Raw genomic sequence first — 26,747 nt, forward strand, 5'->3', positions numbered from 1 at the left:
GTAGCGTCCTTCCACACAGTACTGAGTTTTCCATTTACCTTGTTTGCTAACACCCATGTTATAAAGAGGTGTCACTGATTACATAAAGGATGGTTTGCCAATCAAGATATGCATACGTGGCCTTGATAACCATCCCTCAGTCCAATATAAATCTCTTACAAATCCAATAGGAGAAGGCAGGAAGTTCTTTTGAAGAATGAGAAAAATTTCCCAAGAAGTTTTGAGGGCGAACTCCGTGAGAAGTTTTTCACTAGGGATCTCAGGTACTGTCATTCCTCTGGACAGGAATTGAATAGGTGCTGAGATACTCACCAGTTAATTGCCTTTGGGTTAGTGGAAGAAGTAAGTCACCTAGCCAGATCTTAAGCATTTGCACAAGTAGAGAATGGAAACCTCCAATCTGAGTGAGTTTAATTAAAGATTCTAGAATATTTTTAAAACAGTTCACACTAATTACTTTTAGTTTAGGGAATAACTCAAAGTTGGGTTAATTGTGTTGTCAGTAGAGGTTTTGCTTTAGTGAAAACCAACAACCGACTTGAGAATGGCAGAGATAGGGAAACAGTCCTTCCAGAGTGTAAGAGATACTAGATATCTCATATTTCTTCAGCTCCAATTCGTACTGTTAATGGGCTCACTCTTTCATTCTATATTGAGCATCATATCTGTGTCTTATGAAAAGGGAAGTTGGGGGACACGGTTAAGAGTTAATGGAAAAAACAGATAAATTGGACTTCATCAAAATTACAAACTCTTATGCATCAAGAATGTTACCAAGAAGGTGAAAAATAGCCTATAGAATGGAAGAAAATATTGCAAATCATATAATCTGATAAAAGTTTAATGTCCAGAATATGTAAAGTGCCTAAAACTCAGTAACAGAAAGACAACCTAATTTTTAAAATGAGCAAAGGATTTCATTAGACATTTCTCCAAAGAAGATATATAAATGGCCAATAAGTACATGAAAAGATCCTTAACATCATTAGTCAAGAGAGAAATGCAAATCAAAACCTCAAGGAGAGACTACTTCACACCTACTGGGATGGCTACAATTAAAAAAACAAAAACAAAAAAAACCAAAATAACAAGGCAAGGATGTGGAGAAATTGGGCTCCTCCATTATTGGTGGGAGTGTAAAATGGTGCAGCACCTTTCAAAAACAACTTAGTGGGTCCTCAAAAGAATTAAACATAGAATGACCATATGACCCAGCAATTCCACTCCTAGATACATACACAAAAGAATTGAAAGCAGGGACTCAAACAGATACTGTACATCAGTGTTCATTGTAGCATTATTCACAGTAGTCTAAAGGTGGAAACAACCCACGTATCCATCAACAGAGGAATGGATAAACAAAACGTGTTCTATGCATACAGTGGAATATTATTCAGCCATTCTAAGGAATGAAATTGAAATGTGTGCAACAGTATGAATGAACCTTGAAAATATTATGCTACTTGAAATAAGCCAAACACAAAGAACAAATATTGTATGATTTAACTTAAATAAAATATCTAGAATAGGCAAATCCATGGAGAGAAAGTAGATGATAGGTTACCAGGGGCTGGGAGAGGGGAAATGGGGAGTTTATTGCCTAACATGTACAGCATTTCTCTTTGGTATAATGGGAAAGTTTTAGAAATAGATAGTGATGATGGTTGCACAACATTGTAAATGTAAATGTAATAATGCCACTGCACTATATACTTAAAAATGATTCAAATGGCATATTTTTGTTATATATATTTTGTCACAATAAAAAAAAAGTTATGGAACCAGATACAGTATTTAAGCATATCATTGACAGTTACAAAGGAATCCAATGAAAGATCTTATAATACGGAAAACACTGTTTCAGTTATGCATTGCAACATAACAAATCATCCCGAAATGTAGTGAGTTAAAACAACCACAGTTTATTATTCCTCATCTAAGACTCTGGCCTTCTGGGGTTGACTAGGACTCAGCTGGACAGGTGGTTCTTCTGCTGGGTTCACTGGGGGTCTTACCCATGACTATAGTCAGGGAGCAGCTGGGACCAAAAAGCTGGTTCTGCTGTGACTTTGAGATTTCTGGGCCTCTCTTTCTCCATGTAGTCTCAGGGCCTCTTCTTCTCCAAGTGGCCTTTCCATGTGGGCTCTCCAGCAGGGCAGCCATGCTTCTTACATGGCGGCTCAAGACTCCTAAGAGCACAAAAGCAGAAACTGCCAGGCTTTTTTAAGGAAATGGCCCAGAGTCACCTCTGTTGTGATCTGTTGTTGAAGGCAAGTCACAGAAAGGGCCAGCCCAGGCTGAATGTAGGAGTGAGTGCTGGAGGTGTGGTGCACTGGGGGCTACGTTTGGAGGCTAGTTACCACAAACACCATGTATATATGCACAGAACAAGTGAGAGCAAAATCCTCATGAAACATTACAGGAAACCAACAGATAATATCTAAAATTAATCAACCGAGAAATGGTTTGCTGGGTACAGTGGCTCACAGTTGTAATCCCAGCACTTTGGGAGGCCAAGGCAGAAGGATTGCTTGAGGCCAGGATTTAAGACCAGCCTGGGCAACACAGTGAGACCATGTCTCTACAAAAATAAAAAAAAAAATAAGCCAGAAATGGTGGTGCACACCTGTAGTCCTAGCAACTCAGGAGGCTGAGTCCGGAGGATCACTTGAGCTCAAGAGTTCAAGGCTGCAGTGAGGTATGGTCACACCACTGTGCATTCCAGCCTGGTGACAGAGCGAGACCCTGTCTCTTAAAAAGCAAACAAAGAAATTGTGGTACATGCATATTAGTTAGAGATACAGAAAGTAACTACGATACGAAACAAATCTGCAGATTGGATGGACTGGAATGGAACAGTCTTGCTTTTTCATTATGAACTCTTCTGTGTCATTAGATGTAAACCTGTGAGCGGGCCGTGTTTCCGTCATATTATAGGGGAGTGGTTTGGAGCATGGGCTCTGGAACCAGACTGCCTGGGTTCACATCTTGGCTACATCACTCACAATCTTTGTGACCTTGGGCAAATTACATAACCACTCAGTGCCTCACTGTTTGCCTCTGTAAGATGGGGATAATAATCATAGCAACCTGATGGGATTACTGGCATTATTACATGAATAAAGCACTTACAGTGCCATCTGGCACACAGTAGATGCTCAGAAAATGTTAGTAATTAACAATTACAACATTAAAAAAAGAAAAAGGGCTGGGCACTATAGCTTATGCCTGTAATCCCAGCACTTTGGGAAGCCAAGGTGGGAGGATCACTTGAGGCCAGGAGTTCGGGACCAGCCTGGGCAGCATAGTGAGCACTGTCTCTACAAAAAGTAATTTTAAAAAATTATCTGGGTATGGTGGCACATGCCTGTGGTCCTAGCTACTTGGGGGGCTGAGTTGGGACGATCACTTGAGCCTGAGAGGTCAAGGCTGCAGTGCGCCATGATTGTGCCACTGGACTCCAGCCTGGGCAACAGAGTAAGAACCTGTCTCAAAACAAAACAAAACATTAAGAGGGAAAGGGAAAATTTGCAGGCAGGCCCATAGTGAACTAAGGATCTCAAGATCTGGATTCTAGCCTCCTGACTTTGACACAAATGGGTTGAGCAGTCTATTAAACTTGCCTTTAAACTAAAGGGGTAGGAAAGAAGATAAGAACCTCCCAAGAACAGAGGCTTTACCAAATCTGAAGTCTAAAAGAGCAAGTCATGGCTGTCCAAAATTACCTTGCTGGAAAATGAGAATTCCTTCTCTTTGAGGAAAGGGTGCTAGATTCCTTACAGTCGAACCTGTTCCTTCATCCTCACACTGTACGCACCTTGGAGAAATAACTCACAGACCCATTCGCTGCCTGCCCAAAAGACCTTTCTCCTGGGAAAGAACTTTATAAATCACTTTAAGTTAGCAACCATAACTCCCAGACGCTTACATGAGACCCACTGAAAAAGGACATTAACTTGGAACCAATGAAATTGCTTCTAGTCTTTATTTGCTGGCCTCCTGCTCACCTCTCCCAGAAGGCTATTCACGTGATCAACCCTAGGTGAGACTGTAAGGAAGTTGACCTCTGCTTCTCACCCAGGGACTGTAGAGGTCATGGGATTCTTCCTTCTTCACACCAGGAAGCAGCATGCTCTATCCAAGAGGTGACTTCAACTGTTATCCTCCTTAGAGGTAGTTGCATTGTAAAATACCTTCCCCTCCTTTCCCCATACATTTGAACAAAATGAATTAATGGTAGACTACCTGGCATTAGTTGAAAGCCTGAGCAAGAGTGTTTCTGGAGGGAACACTATTCTGGGACCTGTCCATTCATGCCACACAGGCAGGCCACTTGCTGATGGCACTTACGCATCCAACCCTCGCCTCGGATTGGCGGATGCCTTTGGGCACTAGGACCTTTGCGAGTCAGTCTCCTGCTAGAAAGAACAGTTTAAATTAGGAATAGCAAGTTCTCCAGGTCTCGCAGTCTCACCCAAGCTAACCTATCAGCTAGCGCTGCAGAAAACGCATAATGGAGCCTCCATAAACTATTCTGTGCCAACTCCCAGGTGGTCTCGGCTGCAGAACTGTTCTTCCAAAAAGTGTAAATTCTAACTTAGCAGTCTGCTGAGAAGTCCGGCTCCCTGGCAGGCCGGGCACGGGGCAGGAGGTCACAGCAGCTAATCAAGTCCTTGCTGTGTTCTCCTGACTCACTGCCGAGCTCTGGCCCAGTCCCAGCTGACCCCTCTCCTGTAATGCTCAGTGAGGAGCCAAACTTCTCCATTAATCGGCCTGTTTGCAGGAGCTGGAAAGGTGACTTGTAACAGGCCCCTTGTTCCCAGACTCCTCTGTAATGACATTCTGCACAAGCAGATGTCGTCCTTTGATTCCTTATGACCTTCTGAATTTTGGCAAATGAGAAAGCATCTGGGATCCGCAGTGAGGGCCTAAGGGTGTCCGTCCTACAATGAGCTACTGTCGTCCTCCACCCCGCCCTACCTTCACCTCCATCTCTACCAGGCACGTGGCAAGGACATGGCCCTTGCTCATTTTCTCTGTTGGAAAAAGCCTTCTTCCCGGAGCCAGGGGACTTTGAGATGAGGTGGCCCGGACCGTCCCATGCTTGAGCATTTACCAGACGTGACTTTGGGTCCCTGTGGCTGTCTTAGCTTGACAGATGAGAAAACGCTGTTGCTAAGTGCCCTTCCCAAGGTCACCCCACAAGCAAACACTAGTGCTGGGAGAATGAGATCACCCCCAGACAGTGAAGGAATGACAGACCCATGCTTTCAAAGCCCGGAAGTGTGACACTGCACCAGCCCATTGACCAGAGAATACAAGACAATAAGTAATAAATAGATAATGGCCTGTCTCTCCTCTTGCTTTCTCCTTAAAGATGCCCAGGTGGGAAACTTGTGGTTGTGATGATTAATTAATAAGTCCGCCCAGTTAACCTGAAGTTTGCAGGCCATACTGCAAGCCTAAGGCGGTCTCTTTGGCAACTCATCCTTCTTTTCCAAGGCTCCAGTGGGCTTTATTCAGTGGCGGCATTGCTAGCAGCACTGCAAAAACTTCAGTCGGAGGACTTCAGAATTCGGCCCGCTCCCTATTGAACTACGATGTTTTAAAACTCCTTTCAAACCAAGTCATTTCAGAAGCAAACCCTGCACTGACTCAGAGGCCTGTTCAGTCTTCCGTGGCTCTCAGCATATAGGATTACCCTTCTTCCTCAGTCTGAATTCACGGCACCAGAAAGAAAAAGAACAGCATAAATTGGATGTGTGTTGAGTTCTGAAGATACACATCAGGTGGACTTGGGAATACAGGGAGGCTTTGGCGTGATTCCTTCTTTTCTATTCCAGCGCAAAGGCGAACAATACATCAAAGCCTTGAAGGATAAGGTTAATAGCCTTCCCTCCCTCCCAGCCCCAGAACGGGAGTGGCCTAGGATGCCACCAAAGAGGCTTAAGATATTTTGCTTCATCAAACGAATACTGTGTGTAGGTAGAGCATAGAAGTTTACTCTCATGAGGTAACTCCATTCCTAAAGGAATCTAGAGGCTTTCTGCAGAGCACCATGACATAGATCCTATCATCCTCCTGCTTAAAACCCTCCAGTGGTTCCCCATCTCACTTAGAGTAAAATCCAGTCTTCACAGTGGCATCCAAGAGCTCAGACTTCACTGACCCCATCCTCTCCATCCCCTCTCCTCGCCCCCTTCCGCCAGCCACAATGGCCCCCTTGCTGTCCCCTGAGCATGCCTAACTCTTTTTTCTTTCTTTTTTGGTGGAGACAGAGTCTTGCTATGTTACCCAAGGTGGTTTCAAACTCCTAAGTTCAAGCAATCCTCCCACTTCAGCCTCCCAAGTAGCTGAGACTGTAGACTCATGCCACCATGCCTGGCTAATTTATTTGTTTTTTGTGGAGACAGAGTCTCACTCTGTTGCCCAGGCTGGTCTAGAACTCCTGAGATTAAGGGAGCCTTCTGCCTTGGCCTCCCAAAGTGTTGGGATTATAGGTGTGAGCCACTGCGCCCAGCCCTAATGCCTAACTCATTCTAACTTACAACGCCCTTCTCCAGGACAAGCGTCCATCACAACCACCCTAGCCTAGACTCTTCCCTCAGCCTCTCTATTCACTCTTTTTTTTTTTTTTTTTTTTTCCATTTCTCTGTTTGATTTGCTCCAAAACACTTAACTCTAGCAGAAATTATCTTGGTATTTATTTGCTTACATTGTGTGGCAGAGAATGTTAGCTTTTCATCCTGTCTCACTGTTTCCTTCTTCCTTGAAGTCTTGGTTTTGACAGGGAAAGGGAGCAATGTCCAGCTAAAATCTCACACTTCCCAGTGACTTAAGTTCTAATCAGTGAGATCCAGAGGTTACATGTCTTCCTTTCAAAGAGGAGGTAAAGGGAAATTTTAGCCCTCTTTTTTTTTCTGCTGCCCCTTGCCTGGGACTCAGATATGGTGGCTGGAGAGTCCTGGCCCCATAGGTGACTTCAGGGATGGCAGCTATGTGCTAAGGATGACAGAGCAGAAAGGTGGATGGAACAGCCTGGGTCTCAGATGTCCATGGTCTGCTTCTGAGTGATGCTCCTTAGACTTCTTTAATGTGAAATAAAAATAAGCTCCCGTCTACTTTGACCACTGTTATTTCCAGTCCCACTTGCTAGCGGCTGAATGCAGTTTATAACCGATACCTGTGTTTATTACCTGACTTTCCTGCTAGAATGTAAGCGCCACAAAACCTAGGACTTGGTGTAGTTCTCCACTGGATCTCTAGATCCTGACACCTAGTAAATATTTGTTGAATGAATGGATACTAAAAGCACGAAAGTCACAGAAGTCCTTCTGCCCAAATCCTGGCTTCAGTAGACACTTAGCAAGCATCTTCTTGATCACTGACCCAGCGGCGTAGATATTTATGTGAGACAAAGCAATGTTAGTTTCCAAATATTAGCTGTAGAAAGAGTGTCATTCATTTCCTAGGTGTATAAAATGCAGACTTGCTTTGGATTTAAGACCAGGACACTATGACATCTTTGGAGTTCAGGGGCTTGTTAACACGACAGTCCCGATGCTGCAGTGGCCTGGACTTCCTCCCTTTCTACAAAACAGCTGCACCAACATATAACTGTGCTCCTGTCATAAAACATCCGTAGGCAAATGAAGCAGTTTATTATCTGTAACCTTGGAATGAAGCGGCAGCTTAAAGACTCCATGGGTTCTTTGGCTAGAGTGAAATAGTGCCCAGGAAGTACTGGAGTCAATGACACATATCGCTCAGAGGATTAGAACTTGCCTGCAAAAACAGCTTTTGAATCAGAGCTTAAGAGTGAGTGGTAGTCATTCCAATTTTACCAAGTTCAGTTGAGTTGAAAAGTGTTGGACTAGTGAATGACCTAAGTTTCAGCCCCAGTTAATGTGACTTATTATTTATGTGGTCGTGTGACCTGGAACAACACTTTCACTTAAGGGCACTAATCCCTTTCATGAGGGTGCCACCCTCGTGACCAAAATACCTCCAAAAGGCCGATACCCTCACACTGGAGGCTAGGAGTTTAAGATATGAATTTTAGGAGGACACAGATATTTAGTCCACAACAGATGATTGTCACTGCTCCAAGTGGTGTCAGCTGTGTTGTCCTAGGGCTGGAGGCCCCAAGATGGACTCATGTGTTGAGGCCTTGGCACTGGCTGTGGCCTCATTTTCAAAACTGGGATTACACCTTTCTTTGCTGCCCTAGTAGCGAGGATCATATGGGATAATGCATATGGACGTAAGCCATAATGTTTATGTATATATACCTACAGTTTTTTAGAGATGAGAAGACCTATAGGGATTGTCTAACTCAAGCCCTCATTGTACAAATCTAAGTAATGATGGCCAGAAAGTCACAGTTTTGCCCAAGATCACAGGGTAAAGTAGTGTCAGAACTGGGTCTTTAACTCACAGACCAGTGTTCTCCCTACTATATACCATTTGGTTTGTTATATTGTTAGCTTTCTCTCTCTCTCTCTTTTTTTTTTTTTTTTTTTTGAGACAGGGTCTGGCTCTATTGCCCAGGCTGGAGTGCAGTGGCGTGATTACTGCCCACTGCAACCTCGACCTTCCGAGCTCAAGTGATCCTCCTGCCTCAGCCTCCCAAGTAGCTGGTACTACAGGGTACTATTACTTTTACGTGCCCAGCTATTACTTTGGCTTATCATTGTTATTAAAGTGCTGTGTAGCAGGGAAATCAGCTCCCTGTTAAGGAGGTACAATTCAGATGCAAGATGCTTTCAATCACTTGTGCATTCCACAGTGTTTATTGCTGCTACCATGTGTCAAACTCTGCTCTAGCCTTTGAGGATATAGCAGTGAGCAAAACAGACAGAAATCCCTGCCTTCAGAGAGCTTAGCTCACACGCGTGTGCACACACAGACACACACACACAAATGGTGTCAAGTGCTACAGAGAAAAATAGGACAGTGAAGAAAGATGGGGAGTGCTAGAGTTGGGGGACAGGGAGGGGTGATGTTTGCTGTCCTGAGTAAGGCAGTCAAGGAAGATCTCCCTGATTGTATTAAGGAGTGGCCTGAAGGGGTAGGGGGAGGAAGCCATGTGGATATTTTAGGGGAAGAGTGTTCAAGGGAGAAGGAGCAGCAGGTTCTAATACCCTGAGACTACTCTTGGCCTCTTCAGGGTGAGCAAATAAGCCGGTCTGACTGGAGCACAGTGAACAATGGGATGAGTGCGAGGAGAGGGCAGAGAATCAGGGGTGGGAAAGGGTCCATCATGGAGGGCCTTGTGGACCACTATAAGAATTTTGACTTTGACTCAGCTTTTAAATCAGTGCAAAGCATAAATTCATCAGAAGACTGATATGACCTTTATAAATTAGCATTTTTCTTTGGATCCACCATTTTCTCCCTAATCCTGAATTTGAACTGTGTCACACGGTTGGTATTGGATGCCACTGAGTTCCCTACCCTAAGTGACCTGTTAGCGAATATTTCTAAAGAAGACAAATCCAGAAGGGCTCAGGAAGCTCATGTTCCGAATAAGGTTAAAATGAACTTGTGAGGTGTTTCTCCGCATCCAAAAACCAATTTAGCAGGTTACACGGAAGTATTTCTAAAAACAGCAGCACAGTGGAAGGAGACTGACAGGTGAGCAGATGGAGGAGCCATCAACTCAAATTTATTTCACAGCTTACAACTCAAATGAGCATTCCAAAATCAGAACAGCTGGCCTTTTATTCTGTAAGCCATTGTCCCTTGCTTTGCTTATCTCTCAGGAGTATGAGTGGATTATACTCACTGGCAGTCTGTCTGTCGGTCTTTGACTTTGCAGGGGAAAATCCTTTGTAGAAAAACAGGCTCTTTGTGTAAATCAGATTTTTCTGTGATGTCTGCCACTTCCCGCAGATTGTGAAGTTTCTAGATTCTGGAAATCAATGACTTTTCCTTTTTAGCTTTTATTTTCCTAACTGTATTTGTTACTTACGTGACTGCTGTTATTTACTCAGAATCAAGTTGATTCTGAGTAAATGGAATTGAATCAGATAGTCAAAAAGCACAGTCTTCCAATTTGCAAGAAGAAATGTTTTTTTTAAAATGTTGTAGTGCATTTAAAAATCACAGCCACCTTGGATTTCTAACCAGAAGTTATTCTGGAATCTTCCTGAAGTTTGAGACTGTCCCATGCAAACTTTACTTAAATTTCAAGCAACAGGAAGTCCTGAGATTTGGAAAGGGTTACCTTTTGTCCATCATGGTCCTTTGCGGGGTTCTGTGGTGACAGAGGACAGTGGAGAGAACGTATTCTGTGGCTGAAAGGAGGGCTTGATACTACCCGGTGGGGATTTTGTTCCAGTAATTGCATCAAATTGGACCTGCTGCCATGTCATAGGTATAGCATGATTATCATTCATTAAGTCATGCACCTATATGCCTTCCCTCCCAATGGCTGAGTCACTAGCAGAATATATTTTCTTCCAAAGTGTTTGTTTTCATTGTTGCCCTTTAAAAATAATGAGTTCATTCTATTCCCTTGCAAGGAAAGTTACTCTAGACTGCTTTGAAATTGTATATCTTTTGTTGAGCACATTTCTGCAGTGGTTCCATAGCATTGTGTGCTGGGGAACCCAACCCGGCCTCTCTTAAAGCGTCCAACCAAGCGGCCTCCGACTTGATACATATAATCGTCCAGCCCATTTGACCTTTATATTGTTACCCTTGGGCAGGTAGAAGTCATGCAAGTTTCGGGTGACCCTATCGTGTGACCAGAGATCAAAGGTCAGCAGCTCCTAAATGTTCGGCTGTCAAGGTAGCCCATTCATCACTATCATTATGTAACTGACAAGCCCACAAATGAACCTGGGGATAAAATTATTCTCAGCCCTCCACCTCCTGGGTTTACACCCTAGTGGTGGGCCAAGCAGTCTCACATATTAAGTGGTTCCAAGGGCCTGCCACAGTCCCTGAAGTAGGGGGAGGACTTCAGGAGACCTATTTCATGTGCCAGACCCTGGGAAGTCACCAGCTGCCTGCCTGGGGAGCCAAGTTGCCGCTCTGCAGGAGCTGACCCTGAGTCTGGTTTCCTCTGAAATGGAGCTGAATTGAATGTTAGTTCTTTCTGGACCCAAAGGCACACATATGTCCCTGCCACCGCAGCCCACTTTGAGCATCTTTGTGGTCCTTTGTGGCAGGTTAACACAGTGCAGTGTTTTCACCAACTGGCCTGATCTTAAGAGTCACCTGTGAAAGTGAAGATTCCCAGGATGCTCATCTGGAAAGTCTGACTTAGGACCAGGTTCCATTAGGAAACTCAGTTTCTAACAGGGGTCCAAAATGATTCTCATGATGTCTGGATTTTGAAAGAATACAAAAAGATTTGGAGTCAGACAATTTTGGCTTCACATCCTGACCCTATCCTTTGTTTGGCTGTGAAATCTTGGATGGGTTAGTTAATCTTCTGGGCCTCAGTTTCAATTTTGAGGACAAACATTTTAATAGAAGATGAATAGAATGCCTAGCACTCATCTTCATTATTATGGGTTTTTTGTTTGTTTGTTTGTTTGTTTGTTTGTTTGAGACAGGGTCTTGCTCTGCCACCTAGGCTGGAGTGCAGTGGCACAATCACGGCTCACTGTACCCTCAACCTCCCAGCTTCCCAGGCTCAAGTGATCCTCCCACCTCAGCCTCCCAACTAGCTAGGACTACAGGTGCCCGCCACCATGCCTGAATAGTCTTTTTAAATTTTTTGTAGAGATGGGGTTTCGCTGTGTTTCCCAGGCTGGTCTTGAACTCCTGAGCTCAAACCATCTGCCTGCCTCGGCTTCCCAAAGTGCTGGGATAACAGGCGTGAGCCACTGTGCCAAGCCTTATTGGCTCTTTTAAAGGTTTTTATTAGTATTCTTATTATCCCTTTGGTGTGAGAGGAGATGTCATCGAAAGAGCATTGGCATGAGGTTGAATGTCTTTATAATCTCTCCCATGTCAACAGAAGTCTCTGATAAACCTACAGGGGTGGTTTTGAGAGGGACAGGAGAAAAACAGTGCTGTGAGGATCATACAGGCTCATCACATGGCTGGGAGGTGCCCTGGTGGAGACTGCACATGCTAGCAGTAGAAGGGAAGAGGCAGGGCACTCCTCTGGACCCCTGAAGAAACAGTGGAGATGCCTTTGAGCTATTTCATTACCAGAAAGTGGCCCTGACTTCCAAACCAGCAAGGGGCTCTTGCATCCCTTATCTCCTCATCTTCTGACCTCCTGGAGGTGCGATCTGAGCACTTTTACCCCTCACCCAGGGTCCTCTTTTCTTTCATAGAGCCTTTACCATAGGCCAGAGGAGCTGGGTTTTTGGTTTTTTTTTTTTTTCTTTTTTCTTTTTCACTTTTATTTTAGGTTTGGGGGTATGTGTAGAGGTTTGTTACATAGGTAAACATGTGTCACGGGAGTCTGAGGTACAGATTATTTCATCACCCGGTTATTAAGCCCAGTACCCAATAGTTATCTTTTCTGCTGCCGCCACTCCTCTCACCCTCCCTGCTCAAGTAGACCCCAGTGTCTCTTGTCTCCTTCTTTGTGTTCATAGGTTCTTATCATTTAACTCCCACTTATAAGTGAGAACATGGAGTATTTGTTCCTGGGTTAGTTTGCTAAGGAAAATAGCCTCCAGCTCCATCCATGTTCCCACAGAAGATATGATCTTGTTGTTTGTTGTGGCTGCATTGTATTCCATGGTGTATATGTGGATCTTGTTTTTTTTTATGGCTGTATTGTATTCCATGGTGTATATATTTTCTTTATTTAATCTTTCATTGATGGGCATTTAGGTTGATTCCATGTCTTTGCTATTGCGAATAGTGCTGCGGTGAACATTTGCTTGCATGTGTCTTTATGGCAGAAAGATTTATATTCCTCTGAGTGTATACCTAGTAATGGGATTGCTGGGTTGAATATTAGTTCTGCTTTTAGCTCTTTCAGGAATTGCCATACTGCTTTCCACAATGGCTGAACTGAATTAGGCTTCCACCAACAGTGTATAAGTGTTCCCTTTTCTCCCCAGACTTGTCAGCATCTGTTATTTTTTTACTTTTAATAATAGCCATTCTGACTGGTGTGAGATGGTATCTCACTGTGGTTTTGATTTGCACTTCTCTAATAATCAGGGCTATTGAGCTTTTTTTTTCATATGCTAGTTGGCCACATGTATGCTTTTTTTTTTTTTTCTTTTGAAAAGTGCCTGTTCATGTTCTTTGCCTACTTTTTAATGGGGTTTTCTCTTGTACATTTGTTTATGTTCCTTATAGATGCTGGATATTAGACCTTTCTCAGATGCATAATTTGCAAATATTTTCTCCCATTCTGCAGGTCATCTATTTACTCTGTTTATAGTTTCTTTTGCTGTGCAGAAGCTTTTAAGTTTAATTGGATCCTACTTGTCAACTTTTGCTTTTGAAACCCTGGAAGACAAACTAGGCAATACCATCCTGAACATAGGAATGGACAGAAATTTCATGACAAAGACACCAAAAGCAATCACAGCAAAAGCAGGGGAGCTCTTAACCATGATTTACAGTGAGACACTCTGGTTCCATGGCCAGGATGATGGGAAACCTTTACCAAAACAAATCTCTTCTTGGAATCCCAAGTTGGAACTCTAAATGTTCTGTCTCATGAAAAATAACAATAAGCTGGGCACTGTTTTGCATGCCTGTAATCTCAGCTACATAAGAGGCTGAGGAAGGAGGATCACTTGAGTCCAGGAATTCTAGACCAGCCCTGGGCAACATAGTGAGACCCCATCTCAAAACAAAAAGCCCTGATTGTTCATGGCTATTGCACTATATAGTATTATTAATATTACATTTCAGACAAACTGTAGGTCATGTAGGCACTGAGGAAAAGAATTGGGAACTGTGAAAACCATTGTTTATATAGAAGATGCCTTTTGAGCTCCAAACAAATGTGGAGAACATAAGCCATTGACAGCAGCTGGGCACTGCCCGCACTGTCCCCTTCTCCAAGGCAGCAGGACGGCACAGACCCACAGGAGGGACTCTAATTATACTGATTGGCCAAGATCCAGGCTCTGTGCTAAATGGAAGAAAGATTTCTTGCCTGTGCGTGGTGGCTCTTTCCCATATTCTCGACACTTTGAGAGGCCAAGGCAGGAGGATCACTTGAGCCCAGGAGTTTGAGACCAACCTGTGCAACAAAGGGAGACCCCATCTCTACAAAAGACAAAAACAAAAATAGCCAGATGTGGTGATGCGTGCCTGTACTCCCACCTACTCGGGAGGCTGAGGATCACTGGAGCCCGGGAGTTGGAGGCTTCAGTGAGCTATGACTGGGCGACAGAGTGAGACCCTGTCTCGAAAAAAGAAAGAAAGAAAGAGTTCTTGAAAAATGGATGGTTATTTATGTGGCTGAATGGCGTTATCTTGGTGTTCAAAAGCGCTTTGGGTATATTTGGCAGTCAAAGTGTTTTTAAAGCACCTAAACAGCCTGTCTTGTATTGGACTTCTCACCTCTTCCCAGAAGCGTGAGGCCAAAAAGTAGATGTATGTACAACTAGAAGTTAAGCCAAACCCAGCTTCTCAAGTGGTCATGGTTGAAGAACACTAACTACTAAAAAGGTGTATTGACCCGGGGGCGGGGGAGAAAGCTGACCCCTGGGGAAAAGTCTGGATTTTCCTCACTCTCTGATGTGTGTTGACTTTACTCACCTGGAAACTTTAACATGGGGAACAGAGGCAAGAGGTTAAAAGCCTTTCAAAGAAAAAGCGAACGTGTCTTTTGTGAAAACTCATTTAGGAATTGGTTTGGTTTAGTGGTTCTGCAATAGGTAAACTGAGTTATTTGACATGCTGACTTGATAAGCCACCTTTGTCCGAGTAGACCGTTATGATAGCTGTAAGTATGACTGGGTGGCCGTTTACTTGTAAAGTTGTCCACAGTGCCATGATAGTGACAAAAGTCCAAGAAGACACATTACAAATTCATTAACTTGTTCTTCTCTTTTCAGAGGATTTAGAGTGTCAGGGGAAAGATTATTATAAACTAGACTGCATAGTTTTGTCACCACTCACTGTAACAGATTATTTGGAGCAAAACACAGTGAGACTATGAAAAACAGTGCAATGGAGTGGCTTCTTCTTTGAGGTTAAATTTTAAATGTAGCACTTAAGGTAGGCATTGTAGAGGTGAGAATTATACATGGAAATCCCTTCAATTTGTACATCAGGTACTGGCAGGGATTTAGATACCATGTTAATAGGAAAAATACTTATCTTTAAACCCTGAATCACTCTGTATGGCAAGACGGTTGCCACACAAATACACATTAGAGTGAAATGAACCCTCAAGATACTGAATTGAACAGAGGACATTAAGGTCCCATATTGGTCTCACGCTCCCTTTAAAGCGTAAGGCCATTGAGAGGATTGTTGCCCTATGACATCATTATTTCCTGCTTTTTTCATGCGGATCCTGGCAGGTGGGTTTTGCAGGTTCATGTGGATTGGATGTAACACCAGTGTTTTCTACCTGAGGCCTGGTTTTTTGTTTTGTTTTGTTTTGGTTTTGGTTTTTTGTTTTCTTGATGGAGTTTCGCTCTGTTACCTAGGCTGGAGTGCAGTGGCGTGGTCTCGGCTTGCTGCAACCTCTGCCTCCCGGGTTCAAGCGATTCTCCTGCCTCAGCCTCCTGAGTAGCTGGGATTACAGGCACGCACCACCACGCCTGGCTAATTTTTGTATTTTTAGTAGAGACGGGGTTTCACCATGTTGTTCAGGCTGGTCTCGACCTCCTGACCTCGTGATCCGGCCACCTCAGCCTCCCAAAGTGCTGGGATTACAGGTGTGAAGCACTGCGCCTGGCTCCTGGGGCCTCTTAAGCCTTGGTATTGGTTTATGCTATGGTGCATTAGGAGAATGCGTTATCACGTAGCTGATGCCCTCAAACAGACTCCTACTCAGCGTTAGGCCAAGTGACTGTCAACTCCTTAAATTCAAATTCCAGAAAAAACACTGACTTAAAGAAGAGGAGACTTTTAAACATTGGGTATTTTCTGATGAAGCTGTCTGTTTAAACTGCTCTATTCTTTAGAAGTGTGATTTCTTTCATTTTTATTTGCGAGCGTTACAAGCCCTCTGGCCAATGTTGCGTGATCAGCTAGGTTTTAAAAATAGGACTTGTATCACATAAGAAAAGGGATATTGAGGCATAATTATACATTTATATGGTACTTTACATATTTTACAGTGCTTTTATATATGTTATTTGATTTTATCTTCACATAACCCAGTAAAGCAGAGAAGCATTAACTTCAGTGTAATAGTTGAGGAAACTAAGAGGCTGAGATATTTTTCTCAAGGTCACCCAGGGAATATATTAATAATTAGAGATAGTTTATGCCCTCAGAAGCTGAACATGTATCTTTTATTTCTATAGACTGTAGATATTTACGCTGTAAGAGCCTCACCATTAAAAGAATGAAAAAAAGAAAACTAGGTTTTATCAGTCATCTGACATAATAATAGTCCTTCTAGAAACTGGAGGTAAAAACAACATTTGCTTCTTCCCTCTGAAATGATTTGGAATGTACTAAATATCTAAATTTGACAAGAATAGCTGACTAGTCAATGGACAGGATCCATTTTAGTCCAAATGGAAATCCATGAAAAAGATGGAACGGAGTGACAAGGGCAGCCAGCCAGATGTCCAGGGGTCTGACCCGCCCTGGCTCCCCTGCGCACCATTCCATCAAACCTTGAGTTAAGGCAGCCCTCACTCAAACTGGGGATCCAAATACCTACCCCTGCCATCTCTCCTAGGTTGTTAGGAACGTAAGAAGCAGCACTGTGGATCGACATTATTTGGGACATTTAAACATTGTACAAAATACAACTGTTATTTTTATTAGGAGTTGTTCTCCTCTTTCCCATTGAAGAATTCCCTCTTACGAGTTCATTTCTGTTCATTTCTTTTCAGTGGCCCATGCTTGCTAATATTTCTCCATCAAGTTCTAGTCTGTGTGTGTGTGTTTGTGTGTGTGTGTGTGTTACACTTGCTTATTCTGATGAATCTTTCAGCAGAAACCATTTCTCCTGAAATCTTTCTGTATCATTTCATCAAGAGTAGTGGAAATGTTACCTGTCCTCCTTTATTTGTTGCAAAATTTAGGGACAAGGAAGAAGACTGTGTATGTTTTCTTAAAATCAATGGCCAGCACATTACTGTAAAACCTATTGATTAAAAACACAAAGTATAATGTTAGTCATTTAGTCTGTGAAGTGATGCAATAAGGGAAGAAATTTATCCTTTGACTTTTGCATTAACCTTTTATTGACTGCTTGCATACCCATAATTAACACACACTTTAGCTAAAGTGGTTAATTTTAGCATGGTGACCAGTGTTCACTAATGTAGCTGCAATCCCGATCATCTAAATGTAAGTGCAGCCCTGGGGGAAATCAGCGGGCAGTGAAGCCCTTCATGAGTTACACCTTGGTCGGGGGGACCTCTGGACAATCTGCTGGCAGTCAGCCAGTGTGACACCTTTCGGCTGCTTCCTGTTACGTCACTAGGTCATTCAGGGAGAACCACTCCTAAGGAGCTGAGAGTTTTAAGAGGTGGTTTATACAGTGCTTTGAGTCAAAATAATATATATGTATTATATATATACTTTATATACACATATAATATGTAATATACTATATATTGTATATAGTTATATGTATTTATTATATAATTATTTTATATATGATATATTAGATATAATTATATATTTTTATATTTATTACATAATTATATTACTAGTAATATAATAATTAATAATAATTATTATTAATTATTAATTATTAATACTTATTAATTAATAATTAATAAGTAATATAATAATATAATAATTATAATATATAATATATAATAAAGTAATATTATATTACTATATATAATAATTATGTAATAAATATAAAAATATATAATAAATATAATATAATATATTTATAATTAATATAATTATAATATATAATATAATATAATTATAATGTAATAAATATAATATAATAATATATAATATAATAATTATGTAATAAATATAAAAATATATAATTATATCTAATATATCATATTAGATATAATGATATAATAATTATGTAATAAATATATAAAATATATAATTGTATAATAAATACATATAATTGTATATTTTAATAAATATATAATTACTTATATATACAATATTATATGTAATTATTTATGTATGTCATCTATAATTATATGTAATATAATAAATATATTGTATATAAATATAGCATAATATATAATATATTAAAAGTACATGTACATACTATATTATGTATATACTTTATCTCTCTTCCTCCTAAATTCATATTATAAATTCACATTACATATTATATATAATATATAATAAAGTATATTGTATAAAATATGTATATATAAAATTTATGATATTATATTTGAAATACTTATATATAAAATAATAGGTGTACATATAAAGCATATGTATACAATATTTTATGTGTATATATGTATTATTTTCCTTTGCTCTCCTTGAACTGCTTCCTGAAAGGGACAGTATTTTCTGAACAGATCCAAGTTGATTTGCTAACCCAACAAACATTTTTAAAAATGGGATTTTTCCTTAGGATAGGATTAGAGAGGACAGGACTGAAAGGGGAAATTGTAACTTTTTTATTGTTTAGCTGGGTTCAGTAGGACTTGGGAATGACACCGAGAAGGGAATCTTGTTAACTTTCTTTAGCAACATTATCCAGCTTTAGTCCTGAAAACTGGCTTATTTTCATGCAAAGGCCAGTGTGGATGGACCAGCATTCTGTTGTTTTCTGGGCAGAAATCTGTCCCAAATAGAAATACTATTTGAAACCAAAACCAAATGTCAGTGTTTTCGTGGGTTCACACCCAGGTATTCTCTGCACACACTACACTGTATCAGCCACATCTCAGTTTAGAGAGACTACCTGAATCCACTTGGCAAAGGCAATGGATGTTGTAAAAGGCAGGAAATAACTGAGAGAAAGGAAGCATGGCCAGCATATCAGCTAGGATTCTTTACAGAAAAACCTAACTCAGACAATAAAGTCTCATGAAACTGAAACATCTAAGTGAAGCATGACCCAGATACTCAAACAGCATGGTCCAGGATCCACCCCATGCTGGATAGCAGCAAAATGTTGATGGCAGTTCCACATCACACATCCTAATTGTTCATAGGCCAGGAGAGGAGAAAGTCTTTTCCTTTAGCTCCCATACCAGTCCTCTGATTTAGTCTCTTGATTTTGCCCCATATTGGGTCATATGCCTCCTCTTAAACCACTCCCTGTGGCTAGGAGAGCATGATGTACTGACGTAGCTGAAGCCAATCAAGGCTCTCCTCTGGCTATAGTGGTGGAGCTAGTCCCACCCACATCAAGTCATGAAGGATAGGGAAGGAACAGGTACCCCATGGGAAAATTAGAATCCTGTTGGTGGGAACGGTGGGAGTAAATACAGGACAACAAATTTCCATCACAATCAGTATTCCTCACCCATTTCATAAGACAACTTGGGGCCCCGTTATTTTATAAGAGACTATAGAGTGTTATGTGCTAAGAAACAATCCAACTTTATTTCCTGTAAATGCAAAAATCAGTCTGGAACAACCACCACTTAGAAGGCCAGACGCCAGTGCCTTTTATCAATCCTAGGTCTTCAGGAACAACTGTTGATCCCTTCTGAATCTGAACATTTTAGCCTGACACTGGAAAGTTGTAGCAGCTTGAATACATAAGCCTCAGGGTCTTGGGATGTCACAATGTGATAGGATCCAGCCTTAGGTGCAATTTGATTCAAGCCAGAAAGAGCTGCTCCTGTATCCCCAGAGCTTCCCCTAGGAGTCCGTCTAGAGGCTCCGCACCCAGTTAGTATGAAGGAAGGAGAGAGCGCAAGTATAATAGGCAGCTCTCTCATTGGCATTTCTCATCTGCCACTGGTACCTGGGGTAGAAGTAACCATAGTGATAATATTATTTAATGGGTATTGGGCGCTTGCTATGTGCCGGGAAATGTTCTAAGCACTTTCTGCATATAATTCATGTAATCTTCACATCAACCCCGTAAGATACTATTATTGCTATCACCACTTGGCAGACTGAGGCTCAGCGAGGTAACAAAACCTGCCCAAGATGTCATGCCCCTGGAGAGCAGCAACTCCGGCAATCCGGAGAACACACTCTTTACCACCATGCTGCAGTCTCCCTGCTTCCCATCTTTGGAAATTGAGATCCAAGAAGGAAGAATGAGTGACCCGAGCAAAAGAAATGAAACCCTAAAGGGGGACAGGTGTGCCTTCAAGTAATTCCCAGCCTTCTCTTTATCAGTTCTGTAGGCTGGGATGATGCTAAATCACACAGTATCATTTGAGTTAGGGATGTCTGTCCTTTTTCATGGGTAATACATCACCTCCCATAACGAGCCCTTTCCTGGCCCCTATTACTATCAGTTGGAAATTGGCAAGGAACACTGGACATTAAAGAAAAAATTTTAAAGCAATCTTGAAATTTCTGAATGAAGGCTCTGAAGAAACCCAACAAAGGGTTCTACTCCTGACCCAGATGGATGCAGTGACTGTGTACAGCTTGTCTGTCAGAGCTTGAATGCAAAGGAGCCACTTCCCATACCAGCCAGTCTTTTTTTCTTTCTTTCTTTACTTTTTTTTTTTTTTTTTTTTTGGAAACAGAGCCTTGCTCTGTTGCCCAGGCTGGGGTGCAGTAGCACAATATTGGCTCACTGCAACCTCCACCTCCTGGGTTCAAGTGATTCTCATGCCTCAGCCTCCTGAGTAACTGGGATTACAGGTGGGCATCACCGTGCCCAGCTAATTTTTGTATTTTTTAGTAGGGACAGGGTTTCGCCATGTTGCCCAGGCTGATCTTAAACTCTTGGAAGTGATCTGCCTGCCTTGGCCTACCAGGATGCAAGGGATTACAGGTACGAGCCACCATGCCTGGCCCCAGCCAGTCCTTTGATGAGAAGAACAACAGCAGAAAACTGCAACAGCTTTGCCCAAAAGAAAAGCCATCGGTATTGGGAAACTTGTACAACACAGCACAAGCAAACCTCTGCAGCAGGCTTCAATGTGTTTAATACTTTCACAAAGTACGGAGGCAAAACCCATTTGACAGGTGAAAAAGCATCTCTATTGACTTTCTACAAGCCTTATGATATTCTAGGTGGATCGACACTTATCATAGCCCTTTAATCTGCCAGCCAGGATAATGTGTGCATGGATAATTTATCCACTGTGAGATTGAAACGCTCCATTTGGAATAACTTTCCCTACCCAGTAAATTGAGCATTACTCCAGGATTCTGAGACAGAGAGAAAGCACAATTTTAAAAGCTTTGCAGAGTTCCTTTGTAATTAGTCGCAGCTTTCCTTGAATATTAATTTCCCCCACATCCCTTTCAAGTGGTTTAGAGACTGTCTCTAGAACTACAGAGATGCACCCTCAGAACCATGACAGCAAGCGGCATGGTCTCAAACACCTATGATTAAGTAGTCTGCAGAACGCACCTTCTGTTCTTCGGTGCAGTGTGTAGCTTATCAGTGCAAACAGTTTAATATTTATGCTAAGAGGATTGTCAAAAGCAGCTTCTGTTGCTTTAATTCTTGTTTTAAATAAATAATGAGAACATTTAAACACATTACTCTTCTTGAGGCCCCGGGGTCAGCTAATCTTATTATTTATGAAGTGATGTGCTACATAATAGTACTTAGTGCATGTTAACAGACGCTATTATCAGGGCCTGATGCAGAGAGCCGAAGATATATTAGAATGTTATGTGTAATGTACGACGGATTGAGTGCATAGGATGCCGGTGTAGCAATTAACCACACGCGAAAATAGGTGTAAAGTTGAAGTATGTTTTCCCGGGGGGATCCCCTCACCATTAATAATTCCCCAGAGAAGAAAATGTCTTTCAGTTAGGAACCCTCTCTACCATCAGGCTTGGAAATGGGGCCAGGATATTCCATTCTTTGATCTCTTCATAGTCGGTCCTACACAGTCAGAAGACAAATAGTGAGCATGACTTTTTAGTTGATTTAGACAAAAATGCAGAGAAGGCAGGGGTGGAGGGAGGCACGTGTGCAGTGTCCCAAATGTCCTCATAGTGTCTGGTTTTGGTCCACACATTTTCACTGCCACGTACTCCAGGAGAGTCGAGAAATCGTTCATTCCTTATTGCAATCTGTTTCCTTCTCTCTGATCCTCATTTTGCAGATAAATAAAGCTGAAGCCACTGAGTTTTCCCAGGTCACTTTTAAATAAGCCGATCTCTCTGAGAGATAGATGCCTGCCAAGGTGTGAGAACGTCGCCCCAATTTTTTTCCTGTGAGGCTATAATTTAGCTTCATATGATAATTAATTTCTCTACTATTGATGAATAATCCATTCAATAAAAACCGTGATTTAAGTGTTCTCCTTAGGGACTAACTCTTGCTAGCCTCTTAATTTAATTTTGTGGAAGTTTTTCCCACCTCTTCATCAGTGGAAATGATTATTAACCTCTATTTGCATATATCCTTATAAATCGGTGTCTCCTTGGAGTGCCTTTTTCTGAGCACAGCAAGCTGGGACACTTGTAAATCTCCAGGATCTCCAAAGTCAATCCCGGCCTGTAATATTGTTTAATCTATTCTTGGACGTTTTAATGCCATAAATTCAATTTAATCTTTCCCAGTAATCTAGTAATACATCGAAATCCCACAAACATTTAAATCTGATAATGGCTTAATCACACACTTTAAATAACAGTTGAGATAATGAAAAAATAATTCACCATTTTAAAGGCAGAGTAACTGAATTTCCCTGATGATTGGCTTCTACGCAACCACCTGAGATGATACAAATCTGGGAGTCAAAGCACAGGAAGCCCGGACCATCAGGAACAGCCTTCCTTCTTAGAAACACCTGCGTTCCGCCTGTGGCCTCATTCAGTCATCGCCATGACCTTCACCCCAGAGGACCGTCTTTGGAGCATTGGCCGGTGTTGGCTCCAAGCTTCCTGTGGGTTGAGGTCTTCCGGGGCTTTCCTCCCATGGATTAATTTCCTATTGTTACTCTTCCAGGTGCCAGTCGCGAATTGCCCGGACTTTACCTGCTGATCAGAAGCCAGAATGTCGGCCATACTGGGAAAAGGATGACGTTTCGATGCCTCTGCCGTTTGATCTCACAGACATCGTTTCAGAACTCAGAGGTCAGCTTCTGGAAGCAAAACCCTAGAAGGAGCACAAGTCACAGGCAGAGGAGAAAAAGAGATCGGCTTTTCTCCTCCAGTGTTGTCATGGGCTTAAGCAAGGGCAGCGGAGGCTTCTCTTGGCCCCTAGATTGTAGCATCCGGGTCCCAATCCAAAACAGCTAGGAAATGGTGCCCATGAATTTTTAAATGTTTTAAAATGACCCTCTGTTATAGTCTGATTTGGTGTTAAACAGGACCTTCTTCCCCAAAAATTGTTCAGATTTAAAAATGTGAGCCATTCAGCCCCCAAGGTCCAGGGCAGGCGACAGGAACAAGCCCAGCATGTGACAAAGCCTAACCTACTTTCCTCTTTCCCAGGCTTTTTCAGAGACTCTGGAGTGGACCCAGCCCTCTGGGGAAAGACAGAACTTAGAGACATCCCAGTTTCTTACCACACCCATAAGTGTTGTCCAATATGGTAGCCACTTGCTAGCTGCGGCTACTTCAATTTAAATTCAGTTTTAATTTTAATATAAAATGCAGCTCTTCAGTTGCCCTGGCCACATTTCAAGTGCTTAATAGCCTCATGTGACTAGTGACTGCTGTATGGACGGTACAGATATGGAACATTTTCATCATTGAAGAAAGTCCTATTGGACAACGCTTCTATAAGAAGTTTGAAAGCAGGAATTCTCATTTCCATTCTTCTGTAGCCTCTATCCCCAAAGGCAAAGAAACTAAAAGAGAAATGACTCATTGAAGATTGGCCTCTCTCCTTTCTCTAAGACGAACCTAAGTAAAAGCCTGAGCTTTGAGTTCTATGCTCAGCGCACAGGAAGGAGATGTTAACAATTAAAATAAAGTTGATATCCTGTCTTTAGGGAGTTTCGCTGATCTCTTGAAAGAGACACAGCCCTATTTACATTATTCCGCAGATTTCACCAGCATAGTATAATTTTTTCTGTAAGTCCCTCATTCTTATGTAATAACAGGTGGAACTGAGGTTTGAAGAACCTCAGTGGCTCATCCTGATGACATTGGAGACTCAGAGAGACAAGAGAGAGTAGGGTTTAAAACCTGAGCTTTAAGACTCCCACTAGCTTTGTGTCCTTTGGTATTAACGTGCCTCAGTTTCCTCATCTGTATAATGGGGATACATGAAAGGCACCACTCCCAAGGTGAACATTAAGTGAGATGATTCTAGTTACAGACTTAGAACAATTTCCAGCACATAGTCAAATATCCAGGAAATTCTAGTACCGTTATGTGTGGGTGAACTGACCTGGATGTAGATGCTTTCATCTTTCTTTCTGACCCCTCCGCCAGTTTTGTCTTGTGATGCCGCTAACACATCTCCCCCTTTCCGACCTGGCTCCCGCCCAATGATGTCCCAAGAAATCGTGAGAATAGTTAGCCCCCCTCTCCCCAGCCTGTTGCCCTCTCGTGTAGGTGTTCACAGTAGTAGTTGAGAAGTTGAAGAGCTTTTGCCCGTTGAAGGTGCACTGAGAATAAACTCTTTCCTGCCACCAGAATTGCAGTGGTTCACGGCCTACACTCATTCCCATGCAGTTAATAGACACAGGAATGTCTTGTTAAGCAAAGCGGCCAGGGTCTCATCGTGTTGAGACTCGAGTCTCTCAGACCTTGGATTCATCCCCTGGTGTCTTTGAGCCTCGGTTTCCACATTGGTAAAAGAGAAGTGAAGCACTGTCTCACAGGGTCATCACAGAGATTAAATGAAATAACGTAGACCAGGAGGGCATGGCGTTTAAAAGTCACAGATGGGGCACCCTCGGGCCATCCAGCCCAGTGTTTTCTTTAGCCCCTATGATGTTCATTTTTTGTTATATTCCATTAGGTGCCAATATTTTAAAAATGGGAGATTTCACATAAAATTAAAAGGTCTGCATTTTCTTTTTTTTTTTTTTTTTTTTTTTTTTTGAGACGGAGTCTTACTCTGTCACCAGGCTGGAGTGCAGTAGCACGATCTCAGCTCACTGCAGCCTCCGCCTCCCAGGTTCAAGTGATTCTCCTGACTCAGCCTCGCGAGTAGCTGGGGCTACAGGCACGTGCCACCACGCCCAGCTAATTTTTGTATTTTTAGTAGAGATGGGGTTTCACCATGTCGGCCAGGATGGTCTCTATCTCCACCTCGTGATCCACCCACCTCGGCCTCCCAAAATGTTGGGATTACAGGCGTGAGCCACCGCGCCCAGCCAAGGTCTGCATTTTCTTTAGAACTCAGAACACCCAGTAGTCCTAGGGCCCCATCCTCGCATGGCAACAAGCTAAATAGCATCTTCCCACTGCGAGTTGGGGCATGACCCAGCCTATGGTTTGCCATACTCCCTCTTTTTCTCCATTTTATCATTAATTGTGAACCTGACCCGTGTCACCTCTTCATGTTAGCGCTCTCCAAACCTGCTTGCTTGCACCCCTCTAGTCAAAATGTTTTGTGCTCACCCCAATATATGTGTGACTATTGAGCTCTATTTGTAGACTGCTTGTAGTAATGTCATGTGCATCATAAAATATTCATATCCAATAAAAATATTAAAAGGATGAGATAAGAAACCAAGAGAGATTCTGCTGTTTTTTCCTTTTGCATGGATGAGCCAGCTTCACTGGCCTGGGTGGGGCCCAGGTGGAATTAGTTCTCAAAGTCCTCCAGGTGGAGTCAGGGGATGTGCAGCAGGGTTGGAGAAATCACTACCTTAAGTGAATCCGAGAGGTGAGATCACATTTGCTCTAAAGAAATGGTGATCCCAGCACTTTGGGAGGCTGAGGCGGCAGATCATTGGAGGTCAGGAGTTGAAGAGCAGCCTGGCCAACATGCTGAAAGCCCATCTCTACTAAAAACACAAAAATTAGCTGGGTGTGGTGGTGTGTGCCTGTAATCCCAGCTACTCGGGAGGCTGAGGCAGGCAAGTCACTTGGCCTGGGAAGCGGAGGTTGCAGTGAGCTAAGATCATGCCACTACACTCCAGCCTGGGCCACGGAGCAAGAGAAAAAGAAATGGTGAGTTTCATTGAGCATGTGTTTGAGGATTTCAGGGAGGTTTCAGGTGGGTAGAAGGAGGTAGGCAAGATCCAATAAAAAGGCGGCTGGGCCGGGCGCGGTGGCTCAAGCCTGTAATCCCAGCACTTTGGGAGGCCGAGACGGGCTGATCATGAGGTCAGGAGATGGAGACCATCCTGGCTAACATGGTGAAACCCCGTCTCTACTAAAAATACAAAAAACTAGCCGGGTGAGGTGGCAGGCGCCTGTAGTCCCAGCTACTGGGGAGGCTGAGGCAGGAGAATGGCGTAAACCCGGGAGGCGGAGCTTGCAGTGAGCTGAGATCCCGCCACTGCACTCCAGCCCGGGCTACAGAGCAAGACTCCGTCTCAAAAAAAAAAAAAAAAAAAAAATAGGCGGCTGGTGCGAACAATGACAATGAACTCGTATCCTGCAGGGTCAAGGGGAGGCTTGCTTCTGCCCTGTGAATTGGAGAAGGACTTTCTTGGAAG

General features: G+C 42.5%; 1 protein-coding gene across 2 annotated transcripts in view; it reads left to right on the top strand.

The window, feature by feature from the left end:
• Positions 1 to 25,816, top strand: part of FTO (FTO alpha-ketoglutarate dependent dioxygenase) — a 411,919-nt gene extending 386,103 nt beyond the window's left edge. For both annotated transcript variants that reach the window (XM_015126148.3, XM_028841592.2), the window contains 2 exons: positions 23,129 to 23,256; positions 23,617 to 25,816. In XM_015126148.3, coding sequence (XP_014981634.1) covers positions 23,129 to 23,256; positions 23,617 to 23,720 — 232 coding nt within the window. In that variant the 3' untranslated portion in view covers positions 23,721 to 25,816. The remainder of the gene's footprint in view (positions 1 to 23,128; positions 23,257 to 23,616) is intronic.
• Positions 25,817 to 26,747: the final 931 nt, after the last annotated feature.

The sequence above is a fragment of the Macaca mulatta genome, chromosome 20 (genome assembly GCF_049350105.2).
Source record: "Macaca mulatta isolate MMU2019108-1 chromosome 20, T2T-MMU8v2.0, whole genome shotgun sequence".
Classification (NCBI taxonomy): Eukaryota; Metazoa; Chordata; class Mammalia; order Primates; family Cercopithecidae; genus Macaca; species Macaca mulatta.